The sequence below is a fragment of the Hyla sarda genome, chromosome 6 (assembly GCF_029499605.1).
Source record: "Hyla sarda isolate aHylSar1 chromosome 6, aHylSar1.hap1, whole genome shotgun sequence".
Lineage (NCBI taxonomy): Eukaryota > Metazoa > Chordata > Amphibia > Anura > Hylidae > Hyla > Hyla sarda.
The window spans coordinates 258,101,711-258,119,123 of NC_079194.1; the positions used below are offsets into that span (position 1 = coordinate 258,101,711).

The 17,413-nt window shown below is 43.6% G+C and overlaps 1 protein-coding gene across 4 annotated transcripts in view; it reads right to left on the minus strand.

The window, feature by feature from the left end:
• NAALADL1 (N-acetylated alpha-linked acidic dipeptidase like 1) overlaps positions 1-17,413 on the minus strand; it is an 80,490-nt gene that overhangs the window by 17,111 nt on the left and 45,966 nt on the right. For all 4 annotated transcript variants that reach the window (XM_056528477.1, XM_056528480.1, XM_056528478.1 and 1 more), the window contains 4 exons: positions 10,690-10,791; positions 10,156-10,241; positions 9,252-9,371; positions 6,394-6,479 (listed from right to left, as the gene is read on the minus strand). In XM_056528477.1, coding sequence (XP_056384452.1) covers positions 6,394-6,479; positions 9,252-9,371; positions 10,156-10,241; positions 10,690-10,791 — 394 coding nt within the window. The remainder of the gene's footprint in view (positions 1-6,393; positions 6,480-9,251; positions 9,372-10,155; positions 10,242-10,689; positions 10,792-17,413) is intronic.

Sequence of the window (17,413 nt, forward strand, 5' to 3'; positions counted from 1 at the left end):
GCCCACTCATTGTAGACTATTGGCGGAAGGTGCAGCATTTGTTATGTGATGTATTGTGTGTGACTGTTCCCTTGAATCCCTTGATTTATCTCCTTCACCTTTCCCACGGGTTTTTGTCTAAGCAGCCTTTTGAGCTTTTTATACATATTGTATTGGCTGCCAAGACCCTCATTGCAAAATGCTGGAAGAGCATGGTGAGTGGCAGGCTGGGATTCGCATGCGGGCATGTCCCGTGATGCGAATCCCAGCCCCGCTGGCAGACTGGGACACAGGGACACTGCGCTCACTGCTGGAGCTTGCAGCCGGAGTGCAGAATGTAACAGAACCCTACCTCTTTCAGAGGCTGACCTTATTGCTCGCATACGTGAGATACACTCTCTCTTGAGTCTCTCACTGCCTCCTTAAATAACTCTGAGCCTTGTTTCTATCTGTCTGGGAACCGTGGGATTGCTTCTCTGTTCACCAACCTCATTGAGCCCTTTTCTGCTCCTATCTCTTTTCCTCTTCTCTCTTTCCCCTCTTGCCTCTCTTGCCTCCTTTTTCTTCCCTTTCCCCTTCCCCTTGTCCTTTGTTGTTTCTTGTGTGGTGTCCCGGTACCGGATTGCATCCGTTACCTTGTGGTGAGGTCCCCAAAGTCAGAGTCCCTAGGTACAGGTGGGGTCCTCATCTATAGTTAGCCCCTAGTCACCCCTTTAATAGTTAAAACTATTCAGATTCTAAGTGTATATATGTATATAAAGTGTACTTACCTTGTTGTGGTGTCGCAGGACCTGCAGGTCACATGATGTGTTCCAAAACTCTATGGTTTATGGTTCAGGGACCTTTGGAGGATGTCAGGTGATCGCCTACCATGCATTGTAACGGTGAGTGACAGCTGACTCGGACCAATCCAAAATGGCCCTGCCCATATAAGGGAGCGGCGGCCATTAATCGCTCTCTTTCCTCGTGGGCTGCTGATAGAGGACGATCTGCGCAGCTGTCATCAGCAGTGACTAGGCCCGAGCCTTGCGGCAACGGCCATCTTACAAAACTGTGAGTTACCTCAATCCCTGTTAAGTCTGCAAGATCACCGGACCTAAACAGACCCCTAAATACGGACAGATCTCTGCATCAATCCTAATTCTACTAGTCCTTTGGATAAGCTCATGGTCCGGCATCTGTCAATCACTGCCGTACTACATAGAGACTGTATTGCTAAGACTGTTGCTGTTAATTGGATGTACCGCAAGTACCTCAGTAAAGTTTATACAAGTTCAAGGTCATCTCTATTCTGGACCTTCATTCATTTAAGCACGCACCTATCGTTTCTGGGAAGGGTGGCGATAGGCCGAAGATTTACCTCAGCGTATTAACCCTCACCCTGGCGTCAAGAGTGACAGGGGTCAAGTTAACCCCTCATATACCGAAGCAACACCCCAACTATACTACACCCCCAAGGCCCTACCACACTTGTTTCAATGTGTCTGTACTTTGTGATGTTCCCTGATGGTTTTATGTTTGCCCGGTTAGGCTTTATACCCTTATCCTTGTCCGAGCTGACTAAGTTTATTACCTGAGGGCTACTGTTTCTGGCTCTTTTCCTCTGCTTACATGATTTTTCTTGTGATTTGCTGGTTCTTTTATCTTGTTATTTTCTTTTTCTTGCGACCTTTGGACCCCGATTGACATTTGCATTGTTGTCCTTAGCTTTGTATTGATAAATTATTTAATAAAAATTTACAGCAAAAAAAAAAAAAAAAAAAAAGAAAGAGATAAAGATTAGAAAGAGAGACCATCAGTGTGTGTGTGTGTGTGTGAACAGGATTTAATCCCCACACAAGAATCCTATAGGGACTCTTATACACTAAAACAGCATATATGTAATGTCCGTTTTTGTATTTTTTTGTCTTGGGGTCTGTTCAGACATTAGTTTTTATGTCTGAGCAGTTTCTGTTCTAATTCTTCCTGTGCTTGAAATAGTTAAGGTTCTCATCCTATTGCAGCTCGGGTGTGGCTTTAAAACCCTAGCTCTGCTGCACACTGGTTGCTGGTGATTTGTGCAATTCTGTCCATGTCTGCTTTATCATGCACCTTGTATTTATCTTTATCTTGTAATATTTCTTTACCATGTTTAATACCATTTTTACCATGGTTAATAGTCCTGATTATTATAGATTTTTAGTCTGTAGTACATTTGTCGGGTTTTAGGATTATTGTATGTCCGGATCGCTTTAGCCTTGTTTCTTAGTCCATGTTCACACTGTGAGAATCCTGACCTGTTTCCCTCCACATTGTGGAGTTTGAGTTTGAATATATATTGTCTTGTATCTTGAAAAATATCCTGTCTAGTATCCTGACCTGTGTTCCCTCATGTTGCGGAGTTTGGTTTTCTTGTATCCGTTTTTATAGAGTTCATGATTGCTAATTTTTAGAGGTTATAGTACATGCACTGATCATAGAGTACATGATCACTGGTGTAGTGTGTCCTCTGTGCTTTACCATTGGTCTATAGTGTCCTCTGTGCTTACTCACTGATCTGTGTCCTCCTGAACTAGTATCCATTTCTGTTAGTTTTCTGTGTATTATATTTCTGTTTCCTTCTAGGCCAGTATCCTGATCACACGCTGGAGTGTGCCTGCTGGCTAGAAGTCTATTTGGAGTTATTATTGCTGTCTACTCCTTTTGTGGAGTGGGGTGTCCAGTTCGTTTTTGTTCTGTGTCCCAGTGTGAACAGTGTTATATGTTCCTGATCAGTTTAGTGTTTAACATTCAGTTCTTCTGTTCATCCCATGGATTTCCTGGTTTCTGCTGTTTATTCATTCTTTACCTTGTCTAGTTCATTTATTCATATTTGCCATTTATCTGGATTCCGGTTTCTGAACTGTTTGTTAGTACAATATATTCTGCCCTGTTTGTATGTTTATATTCTGTCTGGTATATCTGGTTGTTTGGCAGTTTTTCCATTATGTTTCTGGCTTTTGACCGGCCTTTGTTTTTTATGCCCATTGAACTTTAGCACAGGTAGGGACTGGCACCGTGGTTGTCAATCTGCCGTTTAGGGCGGATGGGCAAGTAGGCAGGGAGAGTGTTATAAGGGACAGCTTAGGGCTCACTCTCCGGTCCACCCCCAGTCATGACAATATAAGAAGGGGACATCTTAATCACAGCCTCTGAATGGCTCATCTTTTGCTACCACAAATCTACAGCCTTTTTCAAGGCTCATACCTGCATATACCTGAATTGAACCAGCTCAAGTGAGATGCATTGATCTATATATCACCTATAATATAGGAAAAGTGAACTAGTTGCCTATAGCAACCAATCAGATTGCTTCTTTTATTTTTGAAAAGGCCTTTGCAAAATAAAAGAAGCGATCTGATTGGTTACTATGGGCAACTGGTCAACTTTTTCTCAGCACAGCTCTTGATGAATCTCCCCCTACGACTCTACGCAGGCATTTGAAGTGTCACCACAAGGTCACGGGGGACAGTCGAGATGCCCCACAACATGAGGAAAACGCTGCTGCTGCTACCGAAGATCCCCCAGACCCCTCCCAACAGCCAGGCCTCTTCCACAGGCAGCACATTTTTGAGATTTGCCTCATCTGTGTTGTGTCCTCCTCCTCCCTGATCCCGTCAGTTATCCATTAGAAAACCATGTCCTCCAGACAACAGTATTCTTCCAGTCACCCTGTTGTAGTGCACCTCTATTACTACCTGGCCAAGTTGTTGGTGGTGCAGGCCCTCCCATACCATCTTGTGGACTCCATGGCCTTTAGGCAACTAACGCCAAGCCCAGGTGGCGCATACCTAGTCGCCATTATTTTGCAAAGAAAGCCTTACCAGTTTTACACAATCATGTGATGGAGAGGTTGGGCCACTCCATGAACTTGTCTGTGTGCAGAACAGTGCATGCCACGGTTGATATGTGGAGTAATAACTACAGCCAGGGGCAACACATGTTCGAAGAAAAGTTTTACTCCATTGCTGTGGTCTCAGTGTGATTCCCCAGCCAGGTCTGGGCCGCCTGGCTGGCTGGGGCAAAATTAAAATTTATTGTGCTTGCTTTTGCAAACACCCTGCGGCTAGCCAGGGCTGCTGGCCAAATTAAAATAGATTTCTTTTTCTGAAAACCTGCTACTTCTAGCCAGGCCTGGGCTGCCTGGGGCAAAATTCAAATTGATTTTAGAAGTTTCCCAACCTGCTGCTGTAAGCTGGATACTACAACATCTTTCAGAAAACCACTGTGACATGCTGAAGGTTGCTATTGCAACCCCCTCCCTCCGGCCAGCCAGGTCTGGGTCACTTGGCTGGCCAAATGTGAATTCATTTTAAAGGTGTCTCAACCTGCTGCTTTATGCAAACTACAACAACATCCTCTAGTAAGCCACTATGGTAGTTTCAGCCAGGTCTACACATAGACAACCCATGCATTTCAGCCTCACAAGTCTGAACTGGTTAAATACCGTGATCTATACAGATCACGACATTTAAACACTAAATTACGCTATTCTCTGGTGTCTAGTGGGTTGCTAGGGAAGCCCGAGGTCTTACCTGCTCCTCGGTGTCTTCCCTGGCTCTGTGATTGCTTAGGGCTCACTTAGGCAGCCCTTAGCAATCAAGCACAGATTTCATAGATCAATGTAATGCAATAGCATTACATTGATCTATGTAAGCCATCTGATGATGGCTTGTGATGGGCCCTTAGGGGGCCCAAAAAATATGTATAAAAAAAAGTTTAAAAAAAAGTTTTTAAAAATAGAAAAAAAATCTCTCCCCTAATAAAAATTCTAATCATCGCCCCCCCCCCTTTTCCCATTTTCTAAATAAAACACTGTACAAACAAAGTAATGCACATATTTGGTATCGCCGCGTGCGTAATTGTCTCAACTATTAAATTATTATGTTTCTGAACGGTGAACAGCGTAAATGCAAAAAAATTCCAAACGCTAAAATTGATGATTTTTGGTTACATTACATCCTATAAAAATGTAATAAAAAGTGTTAAAAAAAACAGAACTACAAAAAAGTGGTACCGTTAAAAACTACAGTTCATGGCACAAAAAGCAAACCCTAAAACAGCTCTGTAGGGGGAAAAAGGGTAATGAACGAAGTTTTTTTTTTATATTTTACATTTTTTTTTTTTTTTTTTTTTAGCAATAAAACAAAACAAAAATTATTCAAGTTTGGTATCATTGGAATCATACTGACCCATAAAATAAATATGGAATGTCAGATGAACTCTGAAAAAAATTATTGCCCTACAAAATTGTGCAATTTCTTTTTTCCCTGCATATCATTTTTTTCTGGCTTTGTAATACATTGTATGGTAAAAAAAAAAAAAGTGAATCATTGGAAAGTCCAACTTGTCACACAGAAAATAAGCCCTGCTACAACTCTGTCAGTCGAAAAACAATAAAGTTATGTGTCTTAGAGTGTAGGAGGAAAAAAACGTGAGTCAGAAATCAAAATTTGCTGGGTCATGAAGCAGTTAAAACTGCTTGAATACACTCCTAACAGTGTTAGACAGGGCTTTAGGGCTGTTAGGCAGTGTTATCAATCTGTTTACCGGCTTATTTCATTAACGTTCCAGCCCAACTGAGCCGAACCGGCGATTTCCAACAGTTCAGCTAGTCTGGCGAACCGAACTTTTCAAACGTTCGCTCAACTCTACTCATAATAATAATAAAAAAAAATTAATTTTGTGAGCTTGTATGCAGTTAAAGGGAATATGTCACCAGATGGCAGTATAGACTGAATAACCGTTTCCCCAATTTAAAACTTTAATCCCACCATGCACCACATGCAAATGAGCGCACAAGAGTCATTGAGGTGGTGCCTACATATCCCAGAGTCAGGGAACCTGCGCTGTGTATCTGCACAGCACCGCTCCAACCACGCCTCCTGCTCTGTAATTCGCACCCAGCCTGGTGCACACAAATCCAAACGCAAGAACGGCAATCCAGAGTGGGTAAGTAGAAAATCCAGACTTTATTAGCTCACGGTAAAAACGGTACAAGCAGCCAGCAGAACAGACGTGTTTCAGGTGCATGCTGGTTGCTTGTACCGTTTTTACCGTGAGCTAATAAAGTCTGGATTTTCTACTTACCCACGCTGGATTGCCGTTCTTGCGTTTAGAATAGTTATTCAGTCTGCACTGCCAATGACGCTATATGTCTAATAAATTTCACCCTCTTCTCAACAAAAGGATTACAGCCTCACAGCTTGCACAAAATATGCAACTTTTTTTTACACAAGAATAATAAATTCCCCCTTAGAGGAGACAGTCTAAGAATGTGACAGATTCATCATACGTCCTGAGCCACTGTGAGAAATCTGGCACATTCTAAGACTGTCTAGCCTAAATTTATGCCACCTAAAAACAGTTTGACTAAATCTGGGTTAATGTTTTTACCTCTGCAAATTCTGTAGATCCAATTAAACCAAATTCTTCTGCTCCCCAGCTTCCAAAAATTATAGTTCGTCGTGGACGCCATTTGCCTATTAACAACAAATATCATGAGATTTTTTATTTTTTTTTATAATCTCTCCGGCTACTTTCACACTATAGATTTAACCTCCGTTACAAACAGACATTAAAGAGTACCTGTCACCAAACTAAGCTTTTAATATATTGTTCCTTAATTATAAGACACTTGCTGTTAAAATTCTTAATCTTTATATTAGGGATCGACCGATATCGGTTTTTTAGGGCCGATACCGATAATCGGTGGAGGTTAGGGCCGATAGCCGATAACTTATACCGATATTCCGGTATAAGTTATCGGCTATTTATCCCCCCTCGACACCGCTGCAGAGCATTGATTTAAAGCAGGCGCTTTAAATCAATGCACTGCGTTGGCTTTTGCGGTGCCATAGGCCGCCGCCACCACCACCACCACCACCCGCTTCTCTCCCCTACCTGTCAGGGTGGTCCGGGCCATCCATCCTGTAGTGTCCGGCGGCATTCCGGGTGGAGGGTGAACCGGTCCGGGCTGTCCTTCTTCTCCGGGGGTCCTCTTCTCCACTCCGGGCAGGCTCCGGCCTAGTACGCTGCATAGACGCCGCTGCGCAGTGACGCCCGTGCGCAGCGACGCACCTGACGTCACGGCGTAGCGGCGTCTATGCAGCGTACTAGGCCGGAGCCTGCCCGGAGTGGAGAAGAGGACCCCCGGAGAAGAAGGACAGCCCGGACCGGTTCACCCTCCACCCGGAATGCCGCTGGACACTACAGGATGGATGGCCCGGACCACCCCCATTACGGGTAAGTTTAATTTTTTTTTATTGACTCGGAGGGTGGGGGAGGGGCCCGACCGGTATAGCGGTATGGGCAAAAATCCATACCGGTATACCGCCCAGCACTACGGGGGGCGGTCGCGGTGCAGTGTGGGGCAGCGGATCGGGGTGGGGGGGGGGGGGGTGATCGCAGTGCGGTGGGGGCGGTGGTAATTGCCGATACCGATAATGCCCAAAATCGTGATTATCGGCCAATAATATCGGCCATACCGATAATCGGTCGATCCCTACTTTATATATTTTAACGTGATTGAAAAAACGTCCACTAGGTGGCTGTGTTCTGTTCCCTGCGCAAGTCAAAAAGTTAGTTTGGTCTCCTCCTGGCCTGGGAGGAGACCAAACTCATGAAGTGCGTGCGGGGCATGGCGAGGCACAGCTTTTGCAGGCTTCAATGACGTTGTGCCTGCTGGGGAACGCCCACTTTCTCCTGCTGGGAATGTGAGCAAGGGAAAAGGTATGATACACAGCTTTTTAAAGCTCGGAACATTTTTTTAAGGGTAGGAGAGGTGTTAGAAGTAGTTAGGGAATATAATTTGAGTTAGTTTAGAAAATTTATTTGGCCTTTAACGTCCATTATTGTAACGGAGCCTAACGGGAGGCATAACGGGCACAGAGGATCCCATTCACTTGAATGGGATTCTCTAACGTCCGTTATTTGCGCCCGCTATTCCGCCGGAGATAGTGGGAGAAAAATGGATTTAGTTTCATTAATGTTGCAATATAAAACACTTATCAGCAGTGGCATTGCTAGAGGTTGGTGTCACCCAGTGCGCTAGAAAATTGTGTCACCCCCACGCCTCCCCCTCGCGGAATATTATTTCCAGTATTATAATAAAATATACCAATTGCCACATAAGGGTAAAGATTTTGCCATGTGAATGATAGCTTCCTGTATGATGTAAGCTGTGGTTAGGGCATGCTGGGAGTTGTAGTTTTGCAACAGCTGGAGGCATCCTAGTTGGGAAACACTGACATAGATAGATAATTAGATAGATAGGATATAGATATAGGACATAGATCAATGTTTCCTAACCATGGTGATGCCAGCTGTTGCAAAACTACAACTCTAAGCATTCCCTTTTCTTTTCTTTTTTTTGCAACCGCTGGAGGCACCCTGTTCAGGAAGCATTGATCTATGTTATATCTATGTCAGTGTTTCCCAACCAGGGTGCCTCCAGCTGTTACAAAACTACAAGTCTCAGCATTCCTGGCTGAACATGCTGAGAGCTTTAGTTTTGTAGTTTTGCTAGAGCTGGAGACACCCTGGTTGGGAAACACTTATCTATCTTTCAGTGTTTCCCAACCCTTTAGCTGTTGCAAAACTACAACTCCCAGCATGCCTTTGGCTGTATGGGCATGCTGGGAGTTGTAGTTTTGCCCCAGCTAGAGGCACCCTGGTAAGGGGGGGGGGGGGGTGGATGAGCAGGTGCCCCCCCCAGGTTACCTGCCTCAGAAGGCTTCCTGCACTGCTCAGCTCCTGTATCCTCATACTTATCAGGAGCTCTTCCTGCTTGGGGGTCATGTGATGTTATGATGTCACATGACCCATGCAGTGCAGGGAAAGCTGCTGATCAGCAGAGGAGGAAGAGGAGCTGAGTAAGTCCCCTGCAAGTGCTTTATCCTCCACAGGCCTCCGACCATCCCTGTCACTGGCTGTTTCAGTATGTGCTCGCTCTGCAATGCACTCGGCACAAAAGCAGCCAGTGACAGGGATGGTCGGGAGGCACCTGCTTATCAACCATACTTGACATGGTTATGACTAGATATCATATCAGAAAAGATCCCTCAAAGTCCACCCCATATCATGCACTTCTTGGTATTAAAATATAATAAAATTCAGTTATCAGATTAAACTGACATGATCAACCAATAGGTGAAGTCAAGTTATCTGCAGTAAAATGTAGTTCTAGTTATTGATAACCATACATGTGAGGAATACAACAATGAAGCTTTAGACCATGATAAGAGGTCATTTACCTTCTTTGACCTTGCGCCCAAGAACCTTTGTAATTTCCAGCATGACTGCGGTACCGCTGCTGGGGTCTATCGCTCCATGGACCCAGCTGTCTCTGTGATTGCCGTATATTATATACCTATCTGGAATGAAGACAAAATCTGCACTGTGACATTTTGTGATGTGTTCATTTTTACACAGATCAATAATTATGTATAATAATTTCTAAGCCACCTGCCACAATATAGTTTATTTCTTTGTTAGTAAATACGTGAAGAAATTATGTCAATTGTGACCGAGCAGCCCAATGGCTTAGCACATGGCATATACTAGGAGATGCCATAGTCCATACAGTCCACAATAGTGCCTAGCTACGTCATGACCCCTGAAACGTTGCTGGGCACTGATTGTGCTTATATGCCAGCTCCCTCTGATGAACACCGTCCGGTGTACTGACATGCTCCAGTTTATTACCACTACTGTGCCATTTAGGAACGGAAGAAACCAAGCAAAAAGTGGTCTAGGAGGCGCTGCTCAGTGTAAAGGCAATTACGACCACATGCAGGCACAGGACTACATGTCGTTTTAATTTGTACAATCAGGACAACATGTTTTGACACTGTACCGTGCCTTCCTCAGGTCCACCAGATATACCCCAGAGGACTGTAAAAATAAGCCGGGGTGCTGGTATAACGATCCTGTCGACATTCTGTGCTGTCGAGGTCTGAATATTATGGAGAGTGATTACTTACCTTGTGTGGGCGTGAATTTATATGTATAGTAAATACATGTAGTCCACATAAAAAGTTTCTAGAACTTTCCATTGTGATTATACACTCTAATATTCATACATTTTCAAATAATAATAATATATATATAAATATATATATATATATGTGTGTGTCTAGTAACTGTTATTTCTCTTACCAGGCTCCACGCTTCCTCTTATAATGCCCATCACATTTGCTGAAGACTTAATTTCTGCATAATTATATACACTGACTTGGACGTCACTGATGGAAAAGGGAAAGATTGACATGTTAATGCTAACATTATATATGTATTTACTGTGCAGATAACGACTCACATGTACAATACCAGTTGCACCAACCAAACTGAAACAGAGAGAAACAATACCACTTATAGTAAAAGAAAATATATTGTTCACCTGCATAAATAATGAGACATAAACTAAAAGTGTTGCCCCCATTAGAAATAATGTGGGTGTAATGGCAGAAGAGCATGATACAAATGCCAATCTATTAAAGTATATCATTGATGCTTTCACAAAAGTAAAACTAAAGACAGATGGCAGAGTGGCATTACTGAGGAAAGTTTTACCAGGGCTACCATCAGAAATTTTGGGGCCCCTTACAGCTCAAGGTCTTTGAATGGTGACAATATCTAAAATAAACAAGTAAATTCAAAGTATTATTATGAAGTAAACAAAGAATATCTCACCTGCCACTAAAACGTCCATTTGCACGAAAACCAGGCCCTATGTTGTATTTGCATGCCAAACTACCTTGCCAGGAAACATCAGCTTCTGGACCATCCAGTTCACTGAGAGAGTAGAAATTACACATACGTTAGAAATAATTGGTTACTTGTGTAAATGAGTGCACATTTCTCTTAAAGGGGTTGTCCAGGAATAGAAAACCAGAGCTAATTTCTTTTAACCCCTTAAGGACCAGGCCCATTATGGCCCTAAGGACCCGACCAATTTTATTTTAGCATTTTTGTTTTTTCCTCCTCGCCTTCTAAAAATCATAACTCTCTTATATTTCCATCCACAGACCCATATGAGGGCTTGTTTTTTGCGTCACCAATTGTACTTTCTAATTACATCACTTATTTAACCATAAAATGTATGGCGCAACCAAACAAATATTATTTATGTTGGAAAATTGAAAAGAAAACCCCAATTTAGCAAATTTTGGAAGGTTTTGTTTTCACGCTGTACACTTTACGGTAAAAATGACATGTTTACTTTATTCTGTGGGTCAATATGATTAAAATGATACCCATGTTATATGCTTTTCTATAATTGTACCGCTTAAAAAAAATCACAAACCATTTTAACAAAATTAGTATGTTTGAAATTGCCCTATTTTGACCACCTATAACTTTCTAATTTTTTCCGTATGTGGTGTGAGTGCTAATTTTTTGCGCCATGATCTGCAGTTTTTTATCAGGTTTCATTTTTAGAATATATATATATTTTTAAATAAAATGTGACAAAAAAGCAGCAATTTTGGACTTTCTTTTATTTTTTTAAGTTTACGCCATTCACCATATGGGATAATTAACAATATATTTTAATAGTTCAGACTTTTACGCACGCGGCAATACCAAATATGTGTAATAATTATATTTTTTACGCTTTTTGGGGGGTAAAATGGACATTGGAAAAACGGACATTTTACCTTTTTATTGGGGGAGGGGACTATTTATAGCAATCATTTGATTGCTAATACTGGTTAGTGCTATGTATAGGACATAGCACTGATCAGTATTATCGGTGATCTCCTGCTCTGGTCTGCTCGACCTCAGACCAGAGCAGAAGACACCGGGAGACAGCCGGAGCCAGGTGAGGGGACCTCCGGCTGCCATGCTGGATGACCGGATGCCGGCGGCAGCGCTGCGGGTGATCCGATCAACCATTTAAAGTACCGCACAGCCGCAGATGCCGTGATCTGTATTGATCACGGCATCTGAGGGGTTAATGGCGGACATCCGTGCATGACGCGAGCATCGGTCTGGTGCTCGTGGTTATGGCGGTGCGTAAATGTATGTCATGGTCAAGGGTAAACAGGCTGACATGTCAAGGACAGAGCATGTAGGACCCCTTAATAATGATAATGGGGAGGTTGTCACGGGCGATCAAAGCGGAGCTACTGAATGGGTTCTTTAGTTCTGTATATACTAGGGAAGAAGGAGGAGCTGACATTGGACAGGTCAGTGCTGGTAACAAATCATGTAATGTACTGAACTGGCTTAATGTAGAAATGGTACAAGGTAAGTTAAGTGATATAAATGTAAGCAAATCTCCAGGGCCAGATGGATTGCACCCAAGAGTTCTTAGAGAGGTAAGTTCAGTAATATCTGTACTCCTGTTCATGATATTTAGAGATTCACTGGTGTCTGGTATTGTGCCAAGGGACTGGCGCAAGGCGAATGTGGTGGCAATCTTCAAAAAGGGCTCTAGGTCTTCCCCAGGAAACTATAGACCGGTAAGTTTAACGTGCATTGTGGGTAAATTGTTTGAAGGACTTATAAGGGATTACATACAGGAATACATAGGGGATAATTGTATTATAAGTGATAGCCAGCATGGGTTTACTAAGGATAGAAGTTGTCAAACCAATCTAATTTGCTTTTATGAAGAGGTGAGTAGAAGCCTTGAAAGAGGAATGGCTGTGGATATAGTGTTTCTGGATTTTGCTAAAGCATTTGATACTGTCCCTCATAGACGTCTGACAGGTAAGTTAAGGTCTTTGGGTTTGGAAATTTTAGTTTGTAACTGGATTGAACACTGGCTCATGGATCGTACCCAGAGAGTGGTGGTCAATGATTCGTACTCTGATTGGTCCCCGGTAATTAGTGGTGTACCCCAAGGTTCAGTACTGGGCCCGCTGTTGTTTAATTTATTTATCAATGATATAGAGGATGGTATTAACAGCTCTGTTTCTATCTTTGCAGATGACACCAAGCTTTGTAGCACGGTACAGTCTACAGAGGATGTGCATAAGTTACAAGATGACTTGGATAGACTAAGTGTCTGGGCATCCACTTGGCAAATGAGGTTCAATGTGGATAAATGTAAAGTTATGCATCTGGGTACTAATAACCTGCATGCATCGTATGTCTTAGGGGGGATTAAACTGTCAGAGTCACTGGTAGAGAAGGATCTGGGTGTACTTGTAGATCACAGACTACAGAATAGCATGCAATGTCAGGCTGCTGCTTCCAAAGCCGGCAGGATATTGTCATGTATCAAAAGAGGCATGGACTCAAGGGACAGGGACATAATACTCCCCCTTTATAAAGCATTGGTACGGCCTCACCTGGAATATGCTGTTCAGTTTTGGTCGCCTGTACATAAAAGGGACACTGTGGAGCTGGAAAGGGTGCAGAGACGCGCGACTAAACTAATATGGGGCATGGAACATCTTAGCTATGAGGAGCGATTAAAGGAGTTACAATTGTTTAGTCTTGAGAAGAGACGTTTAAGGGGGGATATGATAAACGTATATAAGTATATTAATGGCCCATACAAAAAATATGGATAAAGACTGTTCCAGGTCAAACCCCCCCAAAGGACGAGGGGGCACTCCCTCCGTCTGGAGAAGAAAAGGTTTAGTCTCAAGGGGCGACACGCCTTCTTTACCATAAGAACTGTGAATTTTTCCTGCTGTGACCAGTTCCTGAGGTAGACTGTTCCATAAGTTAACAGCTTTAAAACATAGTTAGATACATTCCTGGAACAAAATAACATTAATGCTTATGAAGAAATATAAAATCCCATCCCTTCCCCAATATCGCGCCACACCCCTACCCTTCAATACCCTGGTTGAACTTGTCTTTTTTCAACCGTACTAACTATGTAACTATGTAACTAAGCCTATGAGAAAGTGATGGTCAGTGCACACATTATAAAAATAAATCCATAAAAATAAGTGACATGTCACAGCAGCTCACATCTCTGTTTATTGGAACCCTGTATTACTTGGTTCAAAGAGAAGGAAATGGATATTAAATGGTATTTTTTTTTTTTAGCATCTACTGGAGGTGTGCATTAAAGTGGTACTAAAAGCAAACTTTTAGTTTAACCCCTTAACCTGTTGGGGACGAAGGGCGTATTCATACGCCCTTGCGTCCTGGTACTTAAGGACGAAGGGCGTATCCATACGCCCGTGGGAATTTCGGTCCCCGCCGCGCGCCGGGTGGGGACCGGACCAGGGTGACTGCTGATATCTATCAGCAGGCACCCCGTGCAAATGCCCAGGGGGGTCATTAGACCCCGCCATGTCGGCGATCGGCGCAAAATGCAAATGAATTCACACTTGCGATTTGTGCCGATTCCGGGTCATTACGGGTCTATGGTGACCCGGTGACCCGGAATATAAGGGGGATCGCGGGTGTCTAAGACACCCACGATCCCCCTAAAGCGATAGGAGTGAGGTGGCACGGGTACCACCCCTCCTATCCCTGCTATTGGTGGTCTAGACGCGACCACCAATAGCAGATCTGGGGCGGTGGGGTTTACTTTCATTTTCCCTGTCCTGCCCACCCACAATAGGCGGGCCAGAACGGGGAAAATGAAGAGGAACGGCGGCGAAGATCACTTACCCGTCTGGAGGCAGTGGAGCGACGGCGATCGGCAGGCGGCGACGGAGATCTGCGGGCGGCGTGCGGCAGAAGAGGACGGCTTCCTGGATGCGACAGAAGCCGGGGAGTTGCCTAGCAACATCTAGAGGGCTACAGTCTGAGACCACCATAGTGGTCTCTAGACTGTAGCCCTCCAGATGTTGCAAAACTACAACTCCCAGCATGCCCAGACAGCTGTTTGCTGTGTGGGGATGCTGGAATTTGTAGTTTTGCAACAGCTGGAGGTCTACAGTTAAGAGACCACTGCACAGTAATCTCTATACTGCCCTCTAGATCTTGCAAAACTACAACTCCTAGCATGCCCACACAGCTGTTTGCTGTCTGGGCATGCTGGGAGTTGTAGTTTTGCAACATCTGGAGGTCCACAGTTTGGAGATCACTATTCAGTGGTCTCTAAATTGTAGCACTCCAAATGTTGCAAAACTACAAATTCCAGCATGCCTACACAGCAAACAGCTGTCTTGGCATGCTGGGAGTTGTAGTTGCGTACCTCCAGCTGTTGCATAACTACATCTCCCAGCATGCCCTTCTGTGATCAGTACATGCTGGGAATTGTAGTTTTGCAACAGCTGGAGGCACACTGGTTGGAAAATACTGAGTTAGGTAACAGAACCTAACTGAAGGTTTTCCAACCATTGTGCCTCCAGCTGTTGCAAAACTACAACTCCCAGCATGCAAGGTCTGTCAGTACATGCTGGGAGTTGTAGTTTGGCAACAGCTGGAGGCACACTGGTTGGAAAATACTGAGTTAGGTAACAGAACCTAACTGAAGGTTTTCCAACCAGTGTGCCTACAGCTGTTGCAAATCTACAACTCACAGCATGCACGGTCTGTCAGTACATGCTGGGAGTTGTAGTTTTGAAACAGCTGGAGGTTTCCCCCACCCCCCCATGTGAACGTACAGGGTACATTCACACGGGCAGGTTTACAGTACGTTTCCTGCTTCAAGTATGAGCTGCGGCAAATTTTTCGCCGCAGCGCAAATTCCTAGCGGGAAACTCACCGTAACCCACCAGCGTGAATGTACCCTAAAAAAACTACACTACACTAACACATAATAAATAGTAAAACACTACATATACACTGCCTTACACTGTCCCCCCCCAATAAAAATGAAAAACGTATTGTACGGCAGTGTTTCCAAAACGGAGCCTCCAGCTGTTGCAAAACAACAACTCCCAGCATTTCCGGACAGCCACTGACTGTCCAGGCATGCTGGGAGTTTAGCAACAGCTGGAGGCACCCTGTTTGGGAATCACTGGCGTAGAATACCCCTATGTCCACCCCTATGCAATCCTTAATTTAGTCCTCAAATGCGTATGGCGTTCTCTCACTTCGGAGCCCTGTCGTATTTCAAGGAAACAGTTTAGGGCCACACATGGGGTATTTCCGTACTCGAGAGAAATTGCAATACAAATTTTGGGGACTTTTTCTTTTACCCCTTATGAAAAGGAAAAGTTGGGGTCTACACCAGCCTGTTAGTGTAAAAAAAAAAAATTTTTACACTACCATGCTGGTGTTGCCCTTTACTTTTTATTTTCACAAGAGGTAAAAGGAAAAAAAGACCCCCAAAATTTGTAACGCAATTTCTCCTGAGTACGGAAATATCCCATATGTGGACGTAAAATGCTCTGCGGGTGCACAACATGGCTCAGGAGTGAGAGCGCACTACTATGTACATTTGAGGCCTAAATTGGTGATTTGCACAGGGGTGGCTGATTTTACAGCGGTTCTGACATAAACCCAAAAAAATAAATACCCACATGTGACCCCATTTTGGAAACTACACCCTTCACGGAATGTAACAAGTGGTACAGTGAGCATTTCGCCCCACAAGTGTCTGACAGATTTTTGGAACAGTAGTCAGTGAAAATGAAAAATTTATTTTTTTTGTTTGCACAGCCCACTGTTCCAAAGATCTGTCAAACCCCAGTAGGGTGTAAATGCTCCCTGTACCCCTAATTACATTCCGTGAGGGGTGTATTTTCCAAAATGGGGTCACATGTGGGGGGGGGGGGGGGGTCCACTGTTCTGGCACCACGGGGGGCTTTGTAAATGCACATGGCCCCCGACTTCCATTCCAAACAAATTATCTCTCTAAAAGCTCAATGGCGCTCCTTCTCTTCTGAGCATTGTAGTTCGCTCGCAGTGCACTTGATGTCCAAACATGAGGTATTTTCATACTCAGAAGAAATGGGGTAACAAATTTTGGGGGCATTTTCTCTTATTACCCCTTGTAAAAAAAGTTAAATTTGGGGAAAAACCAGCATTTTAGTGAAAAAATTTTTTTTTTTTCATTTACACATCCGACTTTAACAAAAAGTTGTCATACACCTGTGGGGTGTTAAGGCTCATCGTACCCCTTGTTACGTTCCTTGAGGGATGTAGTTTCCATAATAGTGTGCGATGTGGGGGGGGGGGGGGGTTGCTGTCCTGGCACCATAGGGGCTTCCTAATGTGACATGCCCCCCAAAAACCATTTCAGAAAAACTCACTCTCCTAAATCCCATTGTCATTGTTCGCTTCTGAGCCCTCTAGTGCACCCGTCGAACACCTGACATATACATATGAGGTATTTTCTTACTCGAGAGAAATTGGGTTACAAATTTTGAGAGGATTTTTTTCCTTTTACCAATTCAAAAACTGGGTCTACAAGAACATGCGAGTGTAAAAAATGAAGATTTAGAATTTTCTCCTTCACTTTGCTGCTATTCCTGTGAAACACCTAAAGGGTTAACACACTTACTGAATGTCATTTTGAATACTTTGAGGGGTGCTGTTTTTATAATGGGGT